The sequence below is a fragment of the Eschrichtius robustus genome, chromosome 8 (assembly GCF_028021215.1).
Source record: "Eschrichtius robustus isolate mEscRob2 chromosome 8, mEscRob2.pri, whole genome shotgun sequence".
NCBI classification, from domain to species: domain Eukaryota; kingdom Metazoa; phylum Chordata; class Mammalia; order Artiodactyla; family Eschrichtiidae; genus Eschrichtius; species Eschrichtius robustus.
Window position 1 is genome coordinate 21,122,396 of NC_090831.1, and position 27,534 is coordinate 21,149,929.

A 27,534-nucleotide genomic window follows, 5' to 3' on the forward strand; every position below is an offset into this window, starting at 1 on the left:
AGACTGCATATCTCCACTTCACTTAGTTCTTCTTCTGGGGTTTTATCTTAATCCTTTGTTTGGAATATGTTCCTCTGTTGCCTCATTTTGCCTAACTAGTTGGTTTTATTTTTATGTACCTGGTAGGTTGGTTATGTTTCCCAACCTTGAAGAAGTGACCTTTTGTGTTGCAGCAGCGCACTCTCCTCTCATCAACAGTTATACGCTCTAGGGGTTCCTCCTATGAGGGCTGTGTGGGTCTTTCTGTTTTGGCAGGCTGACTATGTAGGTGGTCTGATAGGCTAGGTTGGCCCCTGGTCTGCTTGGTTGCCAGGTCCTGCCTTGTGCAGATGCTGCTGGCCACTGGTTGATGGTTGATGGCAGAACCCTGGGAGGCCCTGGGGCTAGTGCTGGGTTACTGCTGGGTGGAGTCAGGGTCCAGAAGATCCCAGGGCAAACAGGTATTATTTTAAGTCAATAAGTTTGTGGTAATTTGTTACAGAAGAAAACTAATAGCTAAGTACAAATTTTGAAAAGGCTGCCCCAAGACATCCCAATTTATTGTTTTCAACACTTATATGAACAGTGGTATTTGAGTTTTTGTAGTCACAGATCTATTAATCGTTGTTAAAATTTAGAAACATAACTCAAACCATTCTCAGTCCTGCAGTTTCAGGGACTGAAACCAGCTTTGGCTTCTAAAGCTTACAGTGCCTTTTGGAGCAACAGCCTTAATCCATTTTTCATGTTTGTTTGCTTGATTCAGGAGCCCTGAAACACAAAATTGCATAAAGTTATATCTTGATTGACAAGAGCAATATTTGACTACATAAACCCTAACACTACATCTCTAAAACTGAAAAACACTTTTGAACTGCAAAAATCTTAGTAAAGACAACCTGAGTTGGAAAAGAGTTGCAAATAGGTTACTTGGGCTTGTTCTCTCCTTTCTTTTCCTCAGAACAACTCTGAAAGGGAAACTACTCTGTTTTTTGTTTGTATTTTTTTTGTATGCAGGTTTTACAAAGAGCTTTATTTAAGTACAATTGACAAAATAATACATGTATTTAAAGTATGTAATGTAATAAGTTTTTACATATGTAAAAGTCTGCAAAACCATCTCCTCAATCAAGATAATGAACATATCCATCACTACTAAAAGTTTCCTTGTGTCCCTTTGTAATCTTTCCCTCATGCCCCACCCTGCCTGTCACCTCTACACCCCCCCACCAATCCCTCGATAATTACTAATCTACTTTGTGTCACTATGGATTAGTTGCATTTTCTAAGATTTTAATAAATGGAGTCATACAAAATATACAATACGTAGTCTTTTAAAAAATATCTAGGTTCTTTCAGCATAATTATTATGAGGTTCATTCACATTGTAGCATGTATCAGGTGGTTTCCTCACATGGATGCTGATCCGTACTTTGCTGAACAGTCATGGGCACACTGTGTACCTCCGTTTGCTCTGGAACTTTCTCTTGTTAACTCTAGCAGCCCTGGTCTCCTCCACTTGGTGAGTCTGTTGGGCTCTGCCTATGTTACCCATCCCCACCCTGCAGCCTGGAAACACTCTTAAGGTAATAGGCTATGGCAATCATTGAGCTCACCTGGTTTGTTTCCCATCTCTAGTCTTCTAGTTCTGTTTTTTCTTTCAATCAAGGTAGTTAAGATGCTACACCTCCTCTGGAGCTCCATTGCAATTCTGAACTTAAGAGACCAGTCAAATCTGAACTGAGGAATGTTGTGAATACACTGTCTCAATTCATCATATACATTTTCTTTGTTGAATCCAAGCACACAAATCAGGAAACAACTCTCTTCTCTAGGACAGTTTTCTCCTTTGTTAGTATCATATGATGTTCCCAGCTGCTGAAAAGGTGCTTTGTACCATTCAATCTTTGTGTCAAGTGCTTTTGTGATACAAATCCTCCTGTGAATTCTTGCCTCTCTCCTTTAATCTGAGCCATAATCTTGTCTATCTACATCTTCATTGGATCTTTTCCCAAAAGACAGCAGAGTATTCAATGAGTTCCTCTAGAGGTTTTTTTCCTTCCACTTCTCTTGCTGTATTTTCAGTATCATCACAACCCCACTTCTCATTAAACTGCTTAAAATCTCTCTCATTCCAACTAGTAAATCCCTGTATTAGAAGCTTCTCTTTTCCCCCTAATCTTCATCATTAAGGGGTTCAACTTTATCAATTTTAATCTGTTCATCTTTTTGTGCCTGTACTACATTTAGCAGGTCAGGATTTCAAGGTATCTACACCCAACAGTTTTTGTATAGTACAGAATTTCTTTTTCTAGTAATTCAAATAAACGTAGAGGAAAGAACTGGTAATCCTGAATATTGGTTGTTCTATTATTTTTTTACACATTTTAATATCAATAGTAAAGCATCAACAATAGTAAGGGTTTCCCAAATATCTAAGATCTTTTACCTCCTCAATCATGAGTTTCTTGCTTACACAAAGAGAAGCCAAATCTACCCATTTCCTTCTGCAGCAGTAGAGACCATGCACAATACTACTGTTACTAACAAAATGAACACACAAATGATTTTAGCTTAGGGACAATACTCACAAGCAAGACAGTTTATAAAGTTCCATTTAAGTTGCTGGAAAATAGCTTTATCTTGTGAATAAGTAATTTACTGAAAGCTCTGTACTTTGGGTTAAATCTGTGGAGACTCTAATTCTTATTTGTAAAGTTTATAAATCCCTTCCTACAAAAATCTTGCAACAGAGATTGGAACTTGGGGCTGCAGAAACCTTGTTCCTTATTTAATCCCCTTTACCAATGAAAATCAGACAATATTTTTTTGACCAAGAAATGGAAAATGACTAACCTATCCCCATGTGCCTTGGCTTCCTTTAAGTGAGAGAAAAGCTTCTTCTCAGGACACGTTTTTAAACTCTAGCATTTGCTCTCAAAATCTGCCATGTCCAAATCTACTCAAGTATATAAATATCCAAGTTTGACTGATTGATTTCCAAATACCTGGTTGATAAGCATTACTCATTTTTTAACCCAAAATGCACCTGATCTAATCCAGCACTAGCCATGGACAAAGATAGGGCTCTAAGGAGTAATCGGCAGAATTTCTGTTCCTTGTTTAAAAATAGGCTTAAGCCTCTTGGCTAAGGTGAGCTTCTTCCTGCCTCCCACCCCACCACTCCCCACTCCAAACCTTATAACAGACTTTGTTTACTTACATTCTGAGGGATAATTCTGGTGCTGCCTTATTAGGAACAGGTTAAATTTCAGTGCATCACAGTTGGAGGATTCCCTCTTTTACATTATAAACACTACTGACCACCCACTATGGGAAGCACCATGCTAAGTATTTTAGGGAGGTTCAAAACATGTAAAAAGACGTGGTAATGCCCTCAAAAAGCTTACCAGCTGGCTAGGAAAATAAATTATACACTTTTGAAAAAGCATTTAAATAACTACTCTGAAATCTTATTTTTAATGCACGTTTTTCATAAACAAAAGCTCTAACACCACACACAATCCCGTATAACCAAATATTTTAATGTTGTCAACATTTTTTATCTGTTCTTCCCTTGATAAAAGTGCAACCCAGGACACCTTAACAACAAATTTTTACAAGCAAATATTTTTGAGCTAGTTATAATGCTGCCCATCATTATATTTTCTCTCAATTATGTGGAATAATGACAAAGTCAACAGTACACTAGGTTTTGAGCAAGTATGCAATTAATCAGTTTTGCCCAAGAAATATCCATTTATGTCTAATCCCATCCACTGTATTTTTCGCCTCAGATATTGTAGTTTTCATTTCTAGAAATTCAATTTTGGTCTTTTTTTATATCTTCCATGTCTTACTTAACTTTATTCCAACATGTGGAATTCAGTTATAATAACTATTGTATTTTTCTTCTCTGCTAATTCTAACATCTGTGTCTTTTCTGGAAAGGTTTCGATTGATATTCACTTCATTTCGGGTCATGATTTCTTGCCTCTTTGCATGTCTGATGATCTTTGATTGGATGCCAGACAAGGCGAATTTTATTTTGTTGGGTGCCAGGTATTTCTGTATTTGTATAAATCTCAAGCTTTGTTCAGGGATGCTGTTAAGGTACTTGGAAACAATTTCAACTTTTCATTTCTTGCTTTTATGATTTGTTAGGCAGTTCTGGAGGAATGCGCAGTCTAGGGCTGTTTCCAACTACTAAGTGCTCTACCCAATGCTCCATGAGTTATGGTATTTTCCAGTCTGGCAGGTGGGATAGGCATTTTTCCTGGACTTGTGTAAGCATTAGGTTCTATTCCTTCTGGTACTTTATAAACTCTAGCTGTCGATCTCTGTGGACCCTCCTTATGGTTTCCCCAACTCAAGGAGTCTGCTGGGCTCTACATCAGTCCCTTCTCCATGTACTACAGTCTGAAGACTCTCTCGAGGGAGTAAGCAGGGACTCATTTTGCTTGTTTCCCAGCTCTTAGTGATCACTTTCTTTCACTGCCTGATGTACAGTATCTTAGAAACTGTTTTTTCATGTATTTTGTCTATTTAAAAATTTTTGTTGTTGTTGGCTTAAGTAGAAGGGTAAGTCAGTCCTTTTTATTCTACTTCTAGCCTAGAAGCCCGCACTTTTTCTTTCTTTCTCTCTTTCTCCCTCTTCCCATCTTTTTTCCCCTCCCTACATCATGCTCTCTGTAATTTCTTGTTGGGAAATAATTAAAGACTCAAAAGAAGTTGTAAAAATAGTACAAAGAGGTCCTGTGCACCCATTACCCAGTTTCTCCAATGTTGACACCTTATAATAACCATGGTGCATTATCAAAAATAGGTATTGTTTGGCATACAATTAATTAGACTACAGAGCTTACTCAGACTTCATCATTTTTTACATGCACTCACTCTTTTACACGTTTTTGTGTATACTTTTATGAGATTTTATCACATGTATAGATTCACATAACCATCATTATAATCAAGATACAGAATTGTTTTATCATCACAACGAAAGTTCTATGTGATATCTCTTTATCGTTTTATCTTCCCTCTCCTTTCTTAACTTTTTGCAACAACTTGTCTGTTCTCCATATCCATAATACTGTCACTTCAAGAATGTTAGATAAATGTAATCATACAGTATGCAATATTTTGAGACAAGCCATTTTCACTCAGCATAATGCCCTTAAGTTCTATCCAAGTTGTGTGTATTAATAGACTGTTCGTTTTCACTGTTGAATAGTACTCCACTGTATGGACATACCACAGTTTGTGTGACCATTTACTGATAGAGGTATATTTTAGTCATTTCCAGTTTTGGGCTATTATAAATAAAGCTATGAATACTTGTGTACAGGTTTTTATGTGAATACTAAGTTTCATTTCTCCAAGATAAATGCCCAGGAAAGTAATTGTTGGGTCATATGGTACTTTCTGTTTTAACAAAATGCCAGGCTGAATTCAGGAGTGGCTGTATTATTTTACATGCCCAATACCAATGCAGGAGAGATCCAATCTCTCCACATCCTTGCCAGCATTTGATATTATCAGTATTTCTTATTTTAGCCATTCTAATAGGTATGTAGTAGCATCTCATTCTGGTTCTAATTTGTACCATACCAATGGCTAGTGATGTTGAACAAGTTTTTGTGTTTTTACTTGCCATCTTATATCTTCTATGGCTGTACTGTTTCTTAAATTTTACATGATTACACTTTTAGGTGCACAAATCTTTTTTTCTTCATTACTGGGAAGAATTTCGTCAGGGTAAGATTTGGCTGTCGTTCAGTATTTCATGTATGACCAAAATAAACATGAAAACAAAAATTAAAAAAAAAAAACAAACCCTGGGCATTACAAACAGAATTCACACGCTCTAAGACTGGGGCCTGTACTTTGATCTCTAGTCTAGGGGTCAGCACACTGGCCCACAGGCCAAATCTAGCCTGACGCCTGTTTTTATGGCCTAAGAGCTAAGAATGACTTCTACACTTTTAAAGGGTTATAAAAAACAAAACAAAAGAGAATAAACAACAGAAACCATATGTAGCCTGCAAAGTCTAACATTTACAATCTGTCCTTAACAGATAAAGTTTGCAGGTGAATGGAAACAAAATCTGATCTTCCTTTCTTTGGAAACCTTAACAAACAAAGCTGATGTCTACCTATAACACTCTCCCAGGATCTTACACTTTAACAAAATGGAGAAACAAAAACACCATAAAAGCACAAACGATCTGAAGGCAGTTCCTACATTAACTCCCCGTCAAAGTATTTTTAAGCAGACAGCCATAAACCTACAGCATTCTTCATTCTGTTAACAAATTTCTTCCATGTCATCTGGAAGCACACCTACATGGCTGACAAATCCATATGCTATAAACTTGGAGAAAACCAAAACTTAAGTGTGTTCTAAAAAAAAGTTATTTCTAGGAGTCAAATCAAAAGACTAGATTTTTTCGCCTGTTTGGAGAGAAAATACTGTCTCTAGCTCTTAAAAGTGGCATCCTATGGGCTTGGTCCCATTTCAACATCTTTTCCAACCAATGAACCCGTTTTCCATTATAAATCACAATACCATTAAATGTATTACTCTCCAGCCTACAAACAAGCCGAGAACTCTCTTCTGACTTGGTAGTTTATTTTGATACCAACTGAACTTATTTTTATTATGCTTTACATTTCCAGTTTGACTAAAATAAAGTGAACCCAGTAATACCACCTTCCCTACCATGCAGACAATGACAAACAACAATCATTTGGCTGACAACATACTTTATCTCTCATACTCTCTAATCATCTAAATTGGGGCGTTTTTAAGACCAAAAGACTTTGTACCACATGCATTTTTGGTCTTAAAAATGGCTTACTATACAATGGTGAGGTTTCATATCTAAGTTGATGAACCCAGTCTAAAACTTAACAGAGAAGTCAACTTATTCCCAGAAATATCTTATCTAAGGTATTCACCACCTATCCAATTTGCCATATATGGGTAGAGCACGAAACTTAGAATCAAGGATCTCATAAGCATTACAGAATACATCCCAAAGAATACACACTGTGCACAACTCTTTAGTAGGTAAATGTTTTACCTTAAGAGAGTTCCAGGCTTTCTTTTGACCTCAGAATAGCACATATTTGTAAATCACTTTAAGAAATATACAACACACAGTGACAACTAACTGATGAACAATCATCGACAGGAAGACACTGGAACTCACCAAAAAAGACACCCCACATCCAAAGACAAAGGAGAAGCCACAATGAGACGGTAGGAGGGGCGCAATCACAATAAAACCAAATCCCATAACTGCTGGGTGGGTGACTCACACACTGGAGAACACTTATACCACAGAAGTCCACCCACTGGAGTGAAGGTTCTGAGCTCCACGTCAGGCTTCCCAACCTGGAGGTCTGGCAATGGGAGGAGGAATTCCTAGAGAATCAGACTTTGAAGGCTAGCGGGATTTGACTGCAGGAGTTCGAAAGGACTGGGGGAAACAGAGACTCCACTCTTGGAGGGCACACACAAAGTAGTGTGTGCATCGGGACCCAGGGGAAGGAGCAGTGACCCCAAGGGAGACTGAACCAGACCTACCTGTTAGTGTTGAAGGGTCTCCTGCAGAGGCAGGGGGTGGCTGTGTCTCACCGTGAGGACAAGGACACTGGCGGCAGAAATTCTGGGAAGTACTCCTTGGCATGAGCCCTCCCAGAGTTCGCCATTAGCCCCACCAAAGAGCCCGGGTAGGCTCCAGTGTTCGGTGGCCTCAGGCAAAACAACCAACAGGGAGGGAACCCAGCCCCACCCATCGGCAGACAAGCGGATTAAAGTTTTACTGAGCTCTGCCCACCAGAGCAACACCCAGCTCTACCCACTACCAGTCCCTCCCATCAGGAAACTTGCACAAGCCTCTTAGATAGCCTCATCCACCAGAGGGCAGAGAGCAGAAGCAAGAAGAACTACAATCCTGCAGGCTGTGGAACAAAAAACACATTCACAGAAAGATAGACAAGATGAAAAGGCAGAGGGCTATGTCAGATGAAGGAACAAGATAAAACCCGAGCAACTAAATGAAGTGGAGATAGGCAACCTTCCAGAAAAACAATTCAGAATAATGATAGTGAAGATGATCCAGGACCTGGGAAAAAACATGGAGGCAAAGATCGAGAAGATGAAAGAAATGTTTAACAAAGACCTAGAAGAATTAAAGAAAAAATAAACAGAGATGAACAATACAATAACTGAAATGAAAATTACACTAGAAGGAATCAATAGCAGAATAACTGAAGCAGAAGGATGGATAAGTGACCTGGAAAACAGAATGGTGGAATTCACTGCTGCGGAACAGAATAAAGAAAAAAGAATGAAAAGAAATGAAGACAGCCTAAGAGACCTCTGGGACAACATTAAACACAAAAACATTTGGATTATAGGGGTCCCAGAAGGAGAAGAGAGAGAGAAAGGGCCTGAGAAAATATTTGAAGAGATTATAGTCGAAAACTTCCCTAACATGGGAAACGAAATAGCCACTGAAGTCCAGGAAGCGCAGAGAGTCCCATACGGGATAAACCCAAGGAGAAACATGCCGAGACACATAGCAATCAAATTGGCAAAAATTAAAGACAAAAATTATTGAAAGCAGCAAGGGAAATAATGACAAATAACAAACAAAGGAACTTCCTAAGGTTAACAGCTGATTTCTCAGCAGAAATTCTATAAGCCAGAAGGGAGTGGCATGATATACTTAAAGGGATGAAAGGGAAGAACCTACAACCAAGATTACTCTACCCGGCAAGGATCTCATTCAGATTCAATGGAGAAATCAAAAGCTTTACAGGCAAGCAAAAGCTAAGAGAATTCAGCACCACCAAACCAGCTCTACAACAAATGCTAAAGGAACTTCTCTAAGTGGGAAACACAAGAGAAGAAAAGGACCTACAAAAACAAACCCAAAACAATTAAGAAAATGGTCATAGGAACATACATATCGATAAGTACCTTAAACGTGAATGGATTAAATGCTCCAACCAAAAGACACAGGCTTGCAGAATGGATACAAAAACAAGACCCATATATATGCTGTCTACAGAGACCCACTTCAGACCTAGGGACACATACAGACTGAAAGTGAGGGGATGGAAAAAGATATTTCATGCAAATGGAAATCAAAAGAAAGCTGGAGTACATTTCTCATAGCAGATAAAATAGACTTTAAAATAAAGAATGTTACAATAGACAAGGAAGGACACTATATAATGATCAAGGGATCAATCCAAGAAGAAGATATAACAATTATAAACAACAGATTAAACTTTCTTCTCAAGTGAGCACGGAACATTCTCCAGGATAGATCACATCTTGGGTCACAAATCAAGCCTCAGTAAATTTAAGAAAATTGAAATCATATCAAGCATCTTTTCTGACAACAACGTTATGAGACTAGAGATCAATTACAGGGAAAAAAATGTAAAAAACACAAATATGTGGAGGCTAGACAATACATTACTAAATAACCAAGAGATCACAGAAGAAATCAAAGAGAAAATCAAAAAATACCTAGAGACAAATGACAATGACAACACGACGATCCAAACCTATGGGATGCAGCAAAAGCAGTTCTAAGAGGGAAGTTTATAGCAATACAAGCCTACCTCAAGAAACAAAAAACATCTCAAATAAACAATTTAACCTTACACGTAAAAGAACTAAAGAAAGAAGAACAAAGAAAACCCAAAATTAGTGGAAGGAAAGAAATCATAAAGATCAGAGCAGAAATAAATGAAATAGAAACAAAGAAAACAATAGCAAACCTCAATAAAACTAATAAAAGCTGGTTCTTTGAGAAGATAAAATTGGTAAACCATTAGCCATACTCATCAAGAAAACGAGAGGACTCAAATCCATAAAATTAGAAATGAAAAAGGAGAAGTTATGACAGACACCACAGAAATGCAAAGCATCTTAAGAGATTACTACAAGCAACTCTATGCCAATAAAATGGACAACCTGGAAGAAATGGACAAATTCTTACTAAGGTATAACCTTCCAAGACTGAACCAGGAAGAAATAGAATATATGAACAGACCAATCACAAGTAATGAAATTGAAACTGTGATTAATAATCTTCCAACAAACAAAAGTCCAGGACCAGATGGCTTCACAGGTGAATTCTAACAAACATTAGAGAAGAGCTAACACCTATCCTTCTCAAACTCTTCCAATAAATTGCAGAGGAAGGAACACTCCCAAACTCATTCTATGAGGCCACCATCACCTTGATACCAAAACCAGACAAAGATACTACAAAAAAAGAAAATTACAGGCCAATATCACTCATGAATATAGATGCAAAAACCCCCAACAAAATACTAACAGAATCCAACAACACATTAAAAGGATCATATACCATGACCAAGTGGGATATATCCCAGCGATGCAAGGATTCTTCAATATATGCAAATCAATCAGTGTGATACACCATAATAACAAAGTGAAGAAGAAAAACCATATGATTATCTCAATAGATGCAGAAAAAGCTTTTGACAAAATTCAACACCCATTTATGATAAAAACTCTCCAGAAAGTGGGCATAGAGGGAACTTACCTCAACATAATAAAGGCCATATACGACAAACCCACAGGAAACATCATTCTCAATGGTGAAAAACTGAAAGCATTTCCTCTAAGATCAGGAACAAGACAAGGATGTCCACTCTCACCACTATTATTCAACATAGTTTTGGAAGTCTTAGCCACGGCAATCAGAGAAGAAAAAGGAATAAAAGGAATACAAATTGGAAAAGAAGAAGTAAAACTGCCACTGTTTGCAGATGACATGATACTATACATAGAGAATCCTAAAGATGCCACCAGAAAACTACCAGAGCTAATCAATGAATTTGGTAAAGTTGCAGGATACAAAATTAATGCACAGAAATCTCTTGCATTCCTATACACTAATGATGAAAAATCTGAAAGAGAAATTAAGGAAACACTCCCATTTACCGTTCCAACAAAAAGAATAAAATACTTAGGAATAAACCTACCTAGGGAGACAAAAGACCTGTATGCAGAAAACTATAAGACACTGATGAAAGAAATTAAAGATGATACAAACAGATGGAGAGATATACCATGTTCTTGGATTGGAAGAATCAATATTGTGAAAATGACTACTACCCAAAGCAATCTACAGATTCAATGCAATCCCTATCAAATGATCAATGGCATTTTTTACGGTACTAGAATAAAAATCTTAAAATTTGTACAGAGACACAAAAGACCCCGAATAGCCAAAGCAGTCTTGAGGGAAGAAAATGGAGCTGGAGGAATCAGACTCCCTGACTTCAAACTGTACTACAAAGCTACAGTAATCAAGACAATATGGTACTGGCACAAAAACAGAAACATAGATCAATGGAACAAGATAGAAAGCCCAGAGATAAACCCACGCATTTATGGTCAACTAATCTATGACAAAGGAGGCAAGGATATACAATGGAGAAAAGACAGTCTCTTCAATAAGTGGTGCTGGGGAAACTGGACAGCTACATGTAAAAGGATGAAATTAGAACACTCCCTAACACCATACACAAAAAGAAACTCAAAATGGATCAGAGACCTAAATGTAAGACCGGACACTATAAAACTCTTACAGGAAAACACAGGAAGAACACTCTCTGACATAAATCAGAGCAAAATCTTTTTTGATCCACCTCCTAGAGTAATGGAAATAAAAACAAAAATAAACAAATGGGACCTAATGAAACTTAAAAGCTTTTGCAAAGCAAAGGAAACTACAAAGAAGATGAAAAGACAACCCTCAGAATGGGAGAAAATATTTGCAAATGAATCAACGGACAAAGGATTAATCTCCAAAATATATAAACAGCTCATGCAGCTCAATATTAAAAAAACAAACAACCCAGTCCAAAAATGGGAAGAAGACCTAAGTGGACATTTCTCCAAAGAAGACATACAGATGGCCAAGAGGCACATGAAAAGCTGCTCAACATCACTAATTATTAGAGAAATGCAAATCAAAACTACAATGAGGTATCACCTCACACCAGTTAGAATGGGCATCATCAGAAAATCTACAAACAACAAATTCTGGAGAGGGTGTGGAGAAAAGGGAACCCTCTTGCACTGTTGGTGGGAATCTAAATTGATACAGCCACTATGGATAACAGTATGGAGGTTCCTTAAAACATTAAAAATAGAATTACCATATGACCCAGCCATCCCACTACTGGGCATATACCCAGAGAAAACCATAATTCAAAAAGATACATGCACCCCATTGTTCATTGCAGGACTATTTACAATAGCCAGGTCATGGAAGCAACCTCTATGCCCATCGATAGACGAATGGATAAAGAAGATGTGGCACATATATACAATGGAATATTACTCAGCCATAAAAAGGAACGAAATTGGGTCATTTGTAGAGACCTGGATGAACCTATAGACTGTCACACAGAGTGAAGTAAGTCAGAAAGAGAAAAACAAGTATCATATATTAATGTATATATGTGGAACCTAGAAAAATGGTATAGATGAACGGTTTGCAGGGCAGAAATTGAGACACAGATGTAGAGAACAAACGTATGGACACCAAGGGGGGAAAGCGGCGGGGGCGGTGGTGGTGGTGTGATGAACTGGGCGATTGGGATTGACATGTATACACTGATGTGTATAAAATTGATGACTAATAAGAGCCTGCTGTATAAAAACATAAATAAAATAAAATTCAAAAATTCAAAAAAAAATTATACAACACAGTTATTTATCAGTGATGGCAACAACAAGGGAAACCATGGAGCAGGAAATTAAATAAAATTACAGGGCTGACACATCAAACCCTGTGGGAAGCCTGAGCCCCAGGAACTAAAGTTTATTGGCATGGTTTCTTGCAGAAATCATGCTACAGATACAATCCAGACCTCTTAGCAGTGAGAGTATTTCTGTTTCTATGCCTCATAGGCTCTGTAAGGAAGGCCCAAAAGAGCTGATCTCAGCTACCTATAATAACAACTCACATATAAAGTTGCTCATTACTTCCAAACTTGGGTTTCAGATTGGAAATCTCCATAGAAAAAGCAATCTGCTTTACTTTTCTAGACCTCAAATTATTCCATCCATTTGATAAATAAGGTCTGTGGCCTTTTGGGCACCAGTTTTGGAATCAAGAGGAAACATAAAAGTTTCTCTAAACCCGATAACTTGTTCATACAGCTCTCTCCACAGGAGACTGTTGTCTTTACCTGAAGTCCCTCTGTACTATTACTTTAACGGATTTAATCTAATATCAGAGACAACCTACAGATCCACCTGGGGCCCAACCTCACTGTATATCATGTGCTACTCTCCAAAAGAAATCTGCTGATCAGTACCTAGATTCTTGGACTGTGGTCAGGAAATAAACTTTGCTCTAAAATTTGGTCCTTCCCGGTTTAGGAAATAGGGGCTAGAGTATAAGATATAGCAACAAATAACAGAAAAATAATTAAATGGCTCAAGGAGCTTCATAATAACCAATGAGGTAAGCATGCATCTTCCTCATAGCACCCATTTACAAGCATAATTTAAAATTTTATAAATTTTTTATATGATAAAAATTTATAAAGAGTAAAACAAAAAATTTATTGCTAAGAAATGCTAACCATTATCTGACCCTTTAGCAATGAATAATCTTTTTGCTGGTGGAGGGTCTTGCTTCTGTGTTGATGGCTGCTGACTGATTAGGCTGGTGGCTGCTGAAGGCTGGAGTGGATACGGCCATTTCCTAAAATAAGACAACGAAGTTTGCTGTATTGACTGACTCTTCCTTTCATTGTTTCTCTGTAGCATGCAATACTGTTTGATAGCATTTTACCCACAGTAGAACTTCTTTCAAAATTGGAGTCAATCCTCTCGAATCTTGCTGCTGCTTTATCAACTAAATTTGTGTAATATTCTAAATCCTTTGTTATAATTTCAATAATCTGCTAGCATCTTCACCGAGACTAGATTCCATCTCAAGAAACCACTTTCTTTGCTCATCCATAAGAAGTAATTCTTCATCCATTAAAGTTTCATCATGAAATTGCAGCAATTCAGTCACATCTTCCAGCTCCACTTAAAATTCTAGCTCTCTTGCTATTTCCACCACATCTGCAGTTACTTCCTCCAATGAAGTCTTGAACCTTTCAAAGTCATCCATGAGGGTTGGACTCAACTTCTTCCAAATTCCTGTTCATGTTGCTATTTTGACCTCTTCCCATAATCACAAATGTTGTAGTGGCATCTAGAATGGTGAATCCTTTCCAGAAGGTTTTCAGCTCACTTTGCTCAGATCCATCAGAGGAATCACTATCTATGGCAGCTAGAGCCTTACAAAATGTATTTCTTAAATAATAAGACTTGAAAGTCGAATTTACTCCAGATCTGTGGGCTGCAGGATGGATGTTGTGTTAGCAGGCATGAAAACAACATTAGTATCATTGTACATCTCCATCAGAGCTCTTGTCAATGCACAGTAATATTTTGAAAGGAATCTTTTTATTTTATTTTATTTTATTTTATTTATTTATTTTTAAAAATATTTATTATTTATTTATTTATTTATTTTTGGCTGTGTTGGGTCTTCGTTTCTGTGCGAGGGCCCCCTCCAGTTGCGGCGAGCGGGGGCCACTCTTCATCGCGGTGCACGGGCCTCTCACTATCGTGGCCTCTCTTGTTGCGGAGCACGGGCTCCAGATGCACAGGCTCAGTAGTTGTGGCTCACGGGCCTAGTTGCTCCGCGGCATGTGGGATCTTCCCAGACCAGGGCGCGAACCCATGTCTCCTGCATTGGCAGGCAGATTCTCAACCAGAGCCACCAGGGAAGCCCCAGGTATCTTTTTTTTTTTTTTCCTGAGCAGTAGGTAGCAAAAGTGGGCTTAAAATATTCACTAAACCATGTTGTAAACGGATGTGCTGTCACCCAGGCTTTGTTGTTCCACTTACAGAGCACAGGCAGAGTAGATTGTGCGTAATTCTGAAGGCGTGTAGGATTTTTGGTATGGTAAATGAACACTGGCTTCAACTTTAAGTCACCAGCTGCATTAGCCTCTAAGCAGAGAGTCATTCAGTCCTTTGAAGCTGTGAAGCCAGGCACTGACTTCTCTTCTCTAGCTATGAAAGGCCTAGATGGAATTTTCTTCCAATATAAGGCTGTTTCTTCTACATTGAAAATCTGTTGTTTAGTGAAGTCACATTCATTAATTACCTTCGCTAGATCTTCTGGATAACCTGCTGCAGCTTATACATCAGCACTTGCTGCTTTCACCTTGCACTTTTATGATATGGAGACAGCTTCTTTCCTTAAACCTCCTTAAACCAAACTCTGCTAGCTTCAAACTTTTCTTCTGCAGCTTCCTCATCCCTCTCAGCCTTTATTGAATTGGAGAGAGTTAGGACCTTGCTCTGGATTAGGTTTTGGCTTAAAGGAAAGGTGTGGCTGGCTTGATCTTCTATCCAAACCACTAAAATTTTCTCCAGATCAGCAATAAGGCTGTTTCGCTTTCTTATCATTCATGTGTTCACTGGAGTAGCACTTCCAATTTCCTTTAAGAACTTTTCCTTTGCATTCACAACTTGGCTACCTGGATGAGGCCTAACTCTCATCCTATCTTGGCTTCAATATGCCTTCCTCATTAAGCTTAATCATTTCTAGCTTTTGATTTAAAGTGAGATGTGCGACTCTTCCCTTCACTTGATGACTTAGAGGCCATGGTAGGGTTATTCACTGGCCTATTTCAATATTTTTGTGTCTCAGGGAATAGGGAGGTCTGAGGAGAGGGAGAGAAACAGGGGACCAGCCAATCAGTAGAGCAGTCAGAAGACATAGAACATTTATCAATTAAGTTTGATGTCTTATACGGGCGACGTCGTTCATGGTGCCCCAAAATAACTGCAAGAGTAACATCAAAGACCACTGACCACATATCAACAAAACAAATATAATAATAATTTTAAAAGTTTGAAATACTGTGAGAATTACCAAAAGGAAATACAGAGATGCAAAGTGAGCAAATGCTCTTGGAAAAATGGCGCCAATAAACAAGCTCCATGCACAGTTGTCACAAAACTTCAATCTGTGAAAAACACAAATTGTATCTGTGAACTGCAATAAAGCAAAGTACAATAAAATGAGGTATACCTATATCAATTTTTTCCATCAAAATTTATCCAAGGCTTATTTATTCATTTGTTTAGTTTAAAATAGATCACTGTGGAGTCCAGGCCACTGAACTCTTTCTCCTGAATTACTACAGTAACCTGATAATTAAAATTAACTTTTCCTTCATCCACCATTGTCCTTTCCAATTCTTCCCCACTCAACATTCAGTGATCTTCCTAATACACAGATCTGATTATATGAACCCCAGATTAAAACCTTTCAGTGCCTTTGCAAAGCACTGAGTATGAAAGCCAAATCTGCCCTATATGATCTGATCCCTTTCGAACTCTCCAGCCTCCTTTTATGCCACTGTGCCCCTTACTCGCTACACTCTAGCTATATTGGACTTGTCTCACTTCCTCAAACTCACAATGCTAGTATAATTTAGATGTGCCACCTCCATGCTCTCACAGTACCACGTACATACCTTTATTATAACATTTATTGTATTGTATTCACTGGTTTGTCTGTCTTGCTTCACTAGGATGTAACCTCCTCAGATGGCAGAGACCATACTTTATTATCTTATCTTTGCACTCCTAGTTTCTAGCAGTACCCGATTCAATAAATGTTTGCTGAGGGACTGACTGAACAAATAAAGGAAAATAGAGATGACAGGTGGAAGAGGAACTAGGCTAGGAAAAGATAACATTTGTTTTCAAATATATTAAGTTTGAGGTAGTACCTGTTTAGTGGAATGGAAATGGGCAAGACTTAATAAAGAGATCGGGTCTGCAGATAATAATTTTATCCAATGACAGGACTAGTAACTGTTCTTAGAGGATTTAATAAGGCCTTTTTTAAATGGTTGAAATGATGAGAACAGGGTTTTGAAATGCAACTTAAACTAAATCTAAATTTCAAAAAGGCATATGATTCTATGAGTTACAGAATAAAAAATGAAAAAATAATTTATAATTCAAACATTCTTAACTTATGTAAAATAATTTGATTATGCTATCATTCAGAGCATTATTAAACAAATTTGTATTATTACTTTACATTACCAGGGCCAAAAAAGGTAACTCTATTGGCTCCCTATCAAATTCAAGGTATCAGATCACAAGAAATTGATTCTTACCACATTTAATACACTTAAATTTTCATCACATTTTCTCTGCGTAACTAAGAGTCTGCCCATTAGGCACTGAGTTAATCTGAAAGTGTACAGGTGTTATTTTTATTACTGCTATGCTTTTTGTTAATATTCTATGATTTTTAAGACTGCCTTCTTAACCTTTACTATATATAAAATGAATATTTAAAACTGAAACTTGATCTTTTTTCTTGGTCATTAAATAATTACTTTATTTTTGAGAAAAAAAATACTCCCTCCCCCAAATAATCTTTACTCCCTGCCAAGATTTAATATAGTGGCTGTTAATAATTGTGAAACTTGATCTTATGAAGACACCCCACTGCCACCATAACCATACACCACCATCACACTTTCTTTTTCTTGAGACTATCTCATTGGTAAGCCTGTGGCATATGTGCATGTACACACTTTAATTTCAATGTCCTCTGGGCTGGAGACAAGATGGCGCAGTAGAAGGATTTAAGCTCACCTCCTCTCATGAAAACACCAAAATCACAACTAACTACTGAACAATCATCAACAGAAAGGACTCAAACCTACCAAAAGTGATACTCTACACCTAAAAACAAAGAAGAAGCCACAACGAGATAGTAGGAGGGGCACTTTCGCAATAAAATCAAATTCCATACCCACTGGGTGGGCAACCCACAAACTGGAAAATAATTATATTGCAGAGGTCCTCCCACAGGGTGAGAGTTCTAAGTCCCATGTCAGGCTCCCCAGCCTGGGGGTCTGTTATCACGAGGAGGAGCCCCCAGAGCATTTGGCTTTGAAGGCCAGTGGGGCTTAAGTGCAGGAGCTCCACAGGTCTGAGGAAACAGAGACTCCACTCTTGGAGGATGCACACAAGTTTTCACATGTACTGGGACCCAGGGCAAAACAGTGACTCCATAGAAACCTGGGCCAGACCTACCTGTGGGTTATGGAGGGTCTCCTGTGGAGGCAGGGGTCAGCTGTGGCTCACTGTGGAGTCAAGGACACTGGTGGTGGACGCTCCAGGGAACACTCATCAGCGTGAGCTCTCCTGGAGGTCGCCATTTTGGCTCTGAGACCTGGCCCCACCAACAGCCTGCAGGCTCCAGTGCCAGGACGCCTCAGTCCAAACAACCAACAGGGTGGGAACACAGCTCCACCCATCAGCAGACAGGCTGCTTAAAGTCGTCCTGAGCAAACAGCCGCCTATAAACACACCCCTTGACACGACCCTGCCCACCATAGGGACAAGACCCAGCTCCACCCACCAGTGGGCAGGCACCAGTCCCTCCCACCAGAAAGCCTGCACAAACCCTTGGACCAACTTCACCCACCAGGGGGCAGACACTAAAACCAAGAAGAACTACAATCCTGAAGCCTGAGGAATGGAGACCTCAAACAGAGGAAGTTAAACAAAATGAGATGGCAGAGAAATAGGTCACAGACGAAGGAAGAAGATAAAACCATGGAAGAAAAACTAAGTGAAGCAGAGATAGGCAATCTACCTGAAAAAGAATTCAGAAGTAATGATAGTAAACATGATCCAAGATCTCAGGAAATGAATGGTGCACAGACTGAGGATACAAGAAATGTTTAATAAAGAGCTAAAAGCTTTAAAGAGCAAACAGAGATGAACAATACAATAACTGAAGTGAAAAACACGCTAGAAGGAATCAATAGCAGAATAAATGAGGCAGAAGAACGAATAAGTGAGCTGGAAGACAGATTTGTAGAAATCACTGTTGTGGAACGGAACAAAAGAAAAAGAATGAAAAGAAATAAAGACAATCTCAGACACCTCTGGGACAACATTAAATGCATCAACATTTGCATCATAGGGGTCCCAAAAGGAGAAGAGAGAAAGGGACTGAGAAAATATCTGAAGAGATAATAGCTGAGAACTTCCCTAACATGGGAAAGGAAACACTCACTCAAGTCCAGGAATCACAGAGTCCCATACAGGATTAACCCAAGGAAGAACACACTGAGACACCTATTAATCAAATTGACAATAATTAAAGACAAAGAGAAAATTTTTAAAATCTTTTAAAATATTAAAAGATAAGGGAAAAGCAACAAATAACATACAAGGGAATCCCCATACAGTTATCAGCTGATTTTTCAGCAGAAACTCTTCAGGCCAGAAGGGTAGTGGCATGATATACTTAAGATATATATGTTCAGATTTGACAGAGAAATCAAAAGCTTTACAGACAAGCAAAAGTTAAGAGAATTCAGCGCCACCAGATCAGCTTTGCAACAAATGCTAAAGGAACTTCTGTATGCAGAAAAGAAAAGGCCACAATTAGAAACGAGAAAACTAACAAACAGGAAAGGCAAACATAGAATAAAGGTAGGAAATCATCCACACACAAATATGATATCAAAACCAGCAATCGTGAGAAGAGGACAGTACAAATTCAGGATATTGGAAATGCATCTGAAACTAAGAGACCAGAAACTTAAAACAATCTTGTATATATACATAGATTGCTATATCAAAACCTCATGGTAATTTCAATGTCCTTCTCAATGCCATTCTGGTTAAGATTTTAGAAAGTTCGCCAGCATTAATTTTTTTTACTATATAAATATATTATCTATACCATAAATATTTTTTTTAAAGTAGTATCAGCCATTAATACATCCACAGGTAATTAGAAAAAATGTGGAAAAGCTCTTCACATTTCTGGAATTGAGAATTTGTACTAAAAGGTCAGGCTGTACTAAAAGATCAAGTTTACAATGTGCATAATACCAAACCAAACTCCTATTTATTATAATCATACAAAATTAACTTTATATCTTACACTGTAATATATGTATTTACAGTTGGCCCTTGAACAGCACAGGTTTGAACTATGCGAATCCACTTACACACAGATTTTTTCAATAAATACATACGACAGTATTACACGATCTGCAGTTGGTTGAATCTACAGATGTGGAACCACAAATATGGAGGGCTGACTGCAAAGTTACAGGTGGATTTTTGACTGCCCTGGGGCAGGGGACCAGTGTCCCTAACCCGCTGTAGTTCAAGGGTCAACTGTAGTTGATTTTCAAGTCCAAGAATTAGAAAGCAGCTGTGCCAGAAAAGAAAAAAAAATTTTTAATGGTTTTCAGATTTTTGATTATGGTAAAAAAACACATAAAATAAAATTTACCATTTTAACTAGTTTTAAGTTTACAGTTTAGTAGTGTTAAGTATATTCATATTGTTGTGCAATAGATCTCCAGAACTTTTTCATCTTGCAAAACTGAAAACTTCATACCTGCTGAACAACTCATTTTCCTCTCCCCCTACTTTGTTTCCTTAGATATCTTATATAAATGCAATCATACATTATTTATCTTTTTTGTGATTGGCTTATTTCACTTCGCATAGTGTCCTCAAGGTGCATCCCTGTTGTAGCATGTGACAGGATTTCCTTCGTTTTTAAGGCTGAACAGTATTCCATTGTATGTTTATATATCACACTTCATTTTTGCTTTCATCCATCAATAGACATTTGGGGTGCTTCTACCTCTTGGCTACTGTGAATAATGCTGCTATGAATGTGAGTGTGCAAATATCTCTTTGATACGGAAGTTTTTCAAATAAATTTTATCCAATGACTATTCACTATCCAGGAATAGTGAGTGCTTCAAACTAAATGTCTGCAATTGTGTTATTGATAAGCAGTTGGAAGAAAAAAGTGTCAAACACCAACATGTGACAATGGAAAAGAATAAAGGCTAAAACTTCAGTTAAATATAGCGTATTTCTACTCACAGATGGACAACGACTATTCATCTCACACAGCAAAACGCAGCCTCCTTACCAGTAATTACTATACCATCATCTTTATGGGCTTCATCCATTTCTTCAACATGGACTTCTGAGTTCACATCAATCTCTTTCCCTGATAACTGTAAATAAGCCTGAAGAGAAGATGCAACCTTGACAAGGACAGATCCTGTGATAAATTTAAAGGAGAGCTGATTAATGCAAAGAAATAAAAAGTACTAGAGCCTATTATAAAAATGATTGAACAGGTAGCATTGCTCCTGATACACTGTCTTTACTCATCAGCTTATTTTATTTAAATAGCTGTACCTTTTCCTCACTCCCAGGTTTTCCCAAGGCATTCACAGTATCTTCCGTCAAGAATATGAGTCATTAGGACATCATGAACTGCTATTTCTCTTTTTGCCAATAGCCCTAGTCAGCTCATCCAATACCAGAAAAGTGAAGAGTTTAATACACATGCAGCTTATAGACAGAATTTACCATTAATTGAGCATTTACTAAGAGCCAAACACCTTCATTATATTATCTTTTAATTTCTCTCTCAACTCTATGAGGTATTATTATAATTGCGAGTTTACAGATAAGAACTTGCTCAAGTTTCCACTACAGCTACTGCTGGAATCAAGATCCATTTCAATGACAACAAACCTATGCTCTTAACCATTGTCGTGTTTCATACACTGCTACCTCATTGTATTACAGGACGTGTAACCTCACTGATCATTATAATACAACCAGAACCTTGAGCTCTTGTGCTTTCAGTGGTACCTTGTTTGGTTGGGGGTGTGGAGAGGGCGATAACAAAAATTTAAAACGGAAATATTTAAATTTCAACTGACTAACGTTTCTTTTTAATGGATTACAGACTTTTTGGGTACCTGAAGCAAGACACTCAACTTTATTTCATCTACAATCTTACAATAATTCAACTTCTAAAGGACGAAATAAGAAAAAGTACTCTGTTGGGAAGGAATCATTTTGCAAAACAATTACGTGGTTTGCAGCACAAACTCACCAATACACTCCTGTTTCAAGTTTTTCTTTCTCTATTTCTCATATATCAAATAAATAAGAGAGGCCTTTCCCATAAAACAGTAACCCAACTCTGTGGACAAAGATGGTCAGGATGACATCCATTGTGCATGTTGTAAAGATTCCTTTTAGAAGGCATTTATTTATGGGTCTTTGTGTGCTTTCTAGTTTGGTTAACATCAGCTTAAGTTTCACTAAATAATTCCATATCTTCTCAGCCTTTCTAATGGGAGCTGGAAATTTGGGATTAAGACTGATGAAGTTTCATATTTACTACTCAAAAAGGGGGGAACAAAGCACATAACTACAATTGGTTTATCTTATTTAAAAAACAAACTGCTTTTCAGGGTTTAAATGTAAACTACTGAAGAAGTTACCCATAAAAACAGATATGAGAGCTTTAGGAAAATACAAAACAAAAACAAACCTGGAAAATGTCAGGAGGAATAGAAGATACATGTTTTTTCTACCAAACATACTTTAAAAAGTAGAAAATAAGAGATTTTAAAAAACTTTTTCTAGGACATTATCTCTAAATACATCAAATGTAATAATTTTATGAACATCTTTCTTTTCTGTTCTTAAATAAAGGGATCTTAAATCTGTCAGAGTTTTAAAAATGTTAAGCAATGCAGATAGTTCTATCCCCATCTCTCTCCACATCCTTAAAAAGCAAAAACTATCACTATTAAAACTCCATTCCTATTTGTGAATGAAGAATTCTCATGACTTGAAAGCTTTCCCAAACGTCCCATCTCTAAGACTATCTTCTTTAGAAAGGAGAGCTCCTGTATGTCTTCAACCTCTTTTCACTTCAAAAACTGCTTCACGGTTATTGACATCAATACCATTTTTAAAAAATTAAAAAGTGAACTAATACAACAGCATCATTTATTGAAGTGATACTATATATTAAGATTAGTGGCTTTATCAAGGACAATTTTTAAGTGGAAAAGTCAGTACTCAGATGCAGTTCTGACTCTCAAGCCATAACACAGCCTTTCTGAATGAATGAATAAGGTCACTGTGTTAAGTTTCATAGGAAGAGAGGAAACAAGCATTGTGACATTCTTTTTCACTTGACAAAATGGCCATAGGAGCTGAAAGGACAGCCTAAGAGACTCAAGTAGCTGGCTCTTAAACCCTACAGCAAGACAGTGGCAGAGTTGGAAAGGATTCCAGATGTCTTTACTAACTATTAAGCAACTGAATCCTGAATAACTTTCCATCACTCCAGAAAGTTACTGTTCCCAAGTGTAGTGAGAATTAGAGACCTGAATTAAGACAAAAATCTTTGTTTCCAGTTATCTTTAAGCTCCTGCCAGTATCACAGTCCCAACAGGAGAAAACACAAAATTGTAATCCCAATCAAATCTTGCAACATCATATGCTATTTCAATAAGTTACTGGAACAACAATCCAAATAATAGTTAAAAATAATTCAAGTGGATGAAGATTAGCAATGTTTTTTGTTTGTTTTGTTTTACTTTTTCGCCCATCCATACAAAACAGGAAATAATTTTCACGTAAGAGCTGCTATTCAAAACTTTGTTTTTACTCTGTTACTAGTTACATTAAATGTAGTAATGTTTATTCTCCTTGGGTCTTCATAATACAAGAATGCAATTACATGACTTCTTTTGACATTTACAAAATACCCTGAATAGTATTATTGAAGCTCTTAGAAATTTAGTGAGAACATAATATTATCCTATTTAAAAGGAAAAAAAAATGTGATCTTGAGAAATCAAAAAATACCTGTGTCTCAGCAATAACTTCAGTTTCAGACGTCTGTGTTTGTAGTTTTATTTTGACATTGACAAGAGAGCCTCACTGGACAAAAAGCTATTAAAAAGTATTAAAACTTTAAATTGTAAAGTATTTAAAATTTAAACTTTAAAGTTTAAAGTATTTAAACTTTGCCAACATGGCAAAGAAATTACTAACAGCAGGAACAACTGGTCTCTGTGGAGGTTTTTTCCTTGTTATACACATAGCCTTGTTCTGGCCCATATGCAAGAGCTTCCAGACTTTCTCTAAAAAATTTTTTATACAGAGCTATGGTTCTTAACTTTCTGAACCCAGGTCACTTAAGCCCCTATAGCCAAGCTACTCCAAGTACCCAAGTCACTTGCCAGCATGCACGTGTACACCTATGTGCATGCATGCACACAAAGACTTGTATATTCAGCCTTAAAAAGTGTATAATTATTAATGAAAGACTTGGACTCTTAGAATAAGCTATTTGTATTAGAAATAAGATTACAGAAAGAGACACATCATAAGCCTGATACTACAAGAGACTAAGTCAATAATCACTTTAGAGGACCTTTTGGTGATACCTTTATTGCAGAATCACGCTTTTAAAAGTGTTACTCTAGAGTAATGGCCTGAGAAGGTCCTCTTACAAGTTAGCAGGAAAGCTTCCAAAAGAATGTATGAGAGCACTTCCCCTCCAAAGAATATTCTATTTCTGACATAAAACTAAACTGAAAAAACCCAAACACTAACACTAAAAAATTCCACAATAACAGTCAATAAATTACAACATTTTTGTTTGAATTACAAAAGGAAAGATAGTCTTCATGGCCATCTGTTCCAAAAGTTTCAAAGATCACTGGTCTAGAGGGCTAGTATACCAGTCTTTAAATCAGGTTCTAACAGAGAAAAATTTTATTGAAATCTCTATGTCAGTGTAGATAAGATAATTTGACCATCTGTTTCCTGAATGTTACATAAAACCTTCCTTACACCATATGTCAAAATAAAACATTCTACTTGGCTAACCTTTATGGGATTTCAATTCCACTTTTCCCAGTTGGCTGACATAAACATCTATGGCACCCTGATAAGTCGAGGCACTTAGACATCCAGAAGATGAATCTAGGAGGAAGGAAGAACCATAAGCATAATTGTCTTATTTGAGTAACTTAAATTATTAACTTGAAATAAAAGGCTCTACTTCAGCATTAGGATAAGGAGCTAAGAGTCCTGCAAGGTTTTGTATTATCCTTATAACTATACCATCTTTTGCTTTAAAATGAAAACAGAATCAGAAATCTAGAAATCTACAGCTGGATAACTAATAAGAAAATCCCTATGCCTGTAGTAATCTCCAAAACGTAACTCTAAACATGTTTACTCTAAAACCTAATGTGTAGGAAGGACCGTACACAAGCAATGACAGCCAAGACCATTAAGCACCATTGATACATTTAGTTTATTATCAACTTTCAATATTTACCAAAGAACTCTATTTCACGTACAGTCACATATAAGTAGTAGCGAAGTTAACAAAAATCAAAACTCTTATATTTTCTCCTTTTAGCAAATTTGCTAGTACTAAAAAGTGCAGCTAATAGTGAAAGATTACTCTAGATAAGGTTTTGTTGCATTTCTCAGAGGGACAGAGATGGGCGGGGAAAGGAATGACTTGAAAAGTGGGTAAAGCTTGTTAATATCTAAATATTTCAAGTTTCTGGAATTGAACAGATTATCTTTAAGTCGAGGGAAGAAAATTACAATTAAGGTGGTCCTGATTTGACACGCAAATTTCCCTATGTCAACACTGAACCCAGTTTTCAATCAGCCAACATTTCAAGTTCCAGGGAAAGCTGACAGCCAGATAAAGAAGAGAATTATGCTGAAGAGTCAGTGCTAGGTAGCATCTCCTTTTTCCTCCTCTCCCACAGCAACAGAACTTTCAGTTCAATATTCTATCTGATTGCCCTGAAAAGAGCAAAGCATATTTTTTTAGAGAGATCTCTTAAAAAGCATATTTTATCAGGAGGTTTTATTACTTCAAAGTAGAAACCAAGTAGGGAGTATGGTGAAAATAATGCCAAAAATTGGGAAGAAACTGTTTAAAATGTGACTTCAAGATAATTTATAATAATTTATCTCTAACCTATAATCAAAATGCCATTTATCAGATCCAGTGTATTTAATTTTTAAGTGTCAAAACTGAACACTGAAGCTGGGAAGTTAAGTCACTGGAGATAAATGACAGAACAGCTGGACAAGGATGAATATTTCTCTTCTCAGGCACCACGAGAAACTCCTTTAAAAACCTCTTACTGCATCCTAAAGAAGTCAAGTAAAAATATATTATGGTAAAAAAAATGTGAACTACAAAGTGTCTATTATCCCAAATTGAACAAAGTAAAATATTTGAAACAACAGTTTAATTTCTTGCTTTCTCTAAGGGGGAAAAAAACCCACAAGATTTTTATATGGTTCATAAACAATACTTTTAATTTCTTTTCCCCTTCACATGGGACATAAACAACACCTAAATAATTATATCCTAAGCCACTAGTTAATTACATCCTCATGTTATCGGTCTTGAGCTCTAATCATGGCCCATCCACTGGAGGCTGTCAAAAAAATTAAAACTCAAGATGTGTTTTCAAAAGAGAAAGCAAAGGTGGTATTTTAAAAGCTATGTAGCAAGACAAATACTAATTTTCTTTTGTATTCTACAATACAAATGATTGGAAAGAAAAATTAATTATCAAGAGTCAAATGAAGGCTTCATTCACAGAATTTCATTTTTTGGAGACTCACAAAACAGAAAAATTCTATTATAGCTCTTGGAGGAAGACTTAAGGGAAATATGCATTAGAGATTAAGAAGTAAACAGAAAATTATTAGTCCAGACAGTGACTGGAATAAACTCCCACAAAGAGTTTTCTATCACCACAATTTTGGACAAAGATTTTGTTCATCTGACAGAGACCACTGAGTTTTCCTGGAAAATTACACAGACAAAAGAGAAAAACTGATGTCAACTACCAGCTAAAACTCCATATAACCAAATAAATAGATATTTGTGATATATACTCTGCTATTAAGCAAAGAATAACAGCTAAGCTCAAAAGGCTAAAATTCCAAACTTTTCTATTTTCCTTCAGATAAAGGGAGAATTCTCTTGAAATTGTTCAAGCATGTTCAGAAAATTCTTCTGAATTTTTATAATTTCACCTCAAATGTCAACACGTAGATAACTAAGGAAAAGCAACACAAAAGATATTTCTTGATTTCTGCAACTTGATTCCTACACTTCCAAAGCTACACTAATTGCAAGAACAAGGAACGAATTTTATATATAGGATGTAAAGGATTTGCAAAGGCAGAATTTTAAGGTCACTTCAAGGAAAGTTTTCTAAATTAATGTCCTGCCTAGGTATTCTATGTTAGGGAGATAGCATATAGGAGGCTGGGCTTATGAGAGACACACAAGGCAACCCCTACTGCTCCCCACACTCCCCAAAAAAACCTATGAAGATATTCTTTTTTAAAAGATATAATTACCAGTATACAGCTTCTGGCAGTGCCTTCCAAAAGAGGCAACATAGGGCAGGGAAAGTAAAGCTGAGTGAGCAACTTCTATTCCACTATTATCTACTATCAAGCTCTGCTTTCTCCTGTTGACTTTTTTTAAATGGAAGATGACCAGG

General features: G+C 37.1%; 1 protein-coding gene across 1 annotated transcript in view; it reads right to left on the minus strand.

Moving 5' to 3' along the window:
• Positions 1-530: 530 nt before the first annotated feature.
• The window catches only part of FAM185A (family with sequence similarity 185 member A), a 66,093-nt gene continuing 39,089 nt past the window's right edge, over positions 531-27,534 (minus strand). The window contains exons 6-8 of the mRNA XM_068549925.1: positions 24,863-24,958; positions 21,075-21,209; positions 531-750 (exon numbers count right to left, since the gene is read on the minus strand). Of these exons, the coding sequence (XP_068406026.1) occupies positions 638-750; positions 21,075-21,209; positions 24,863-24,958 (344 nt within the window). The 3' untranslated portion in view covers positions 531-637. The remainder of the gene's footprint in view (positions 751-21,074; positions 21,210-24,862; positions 24,959-27,534) is intronic.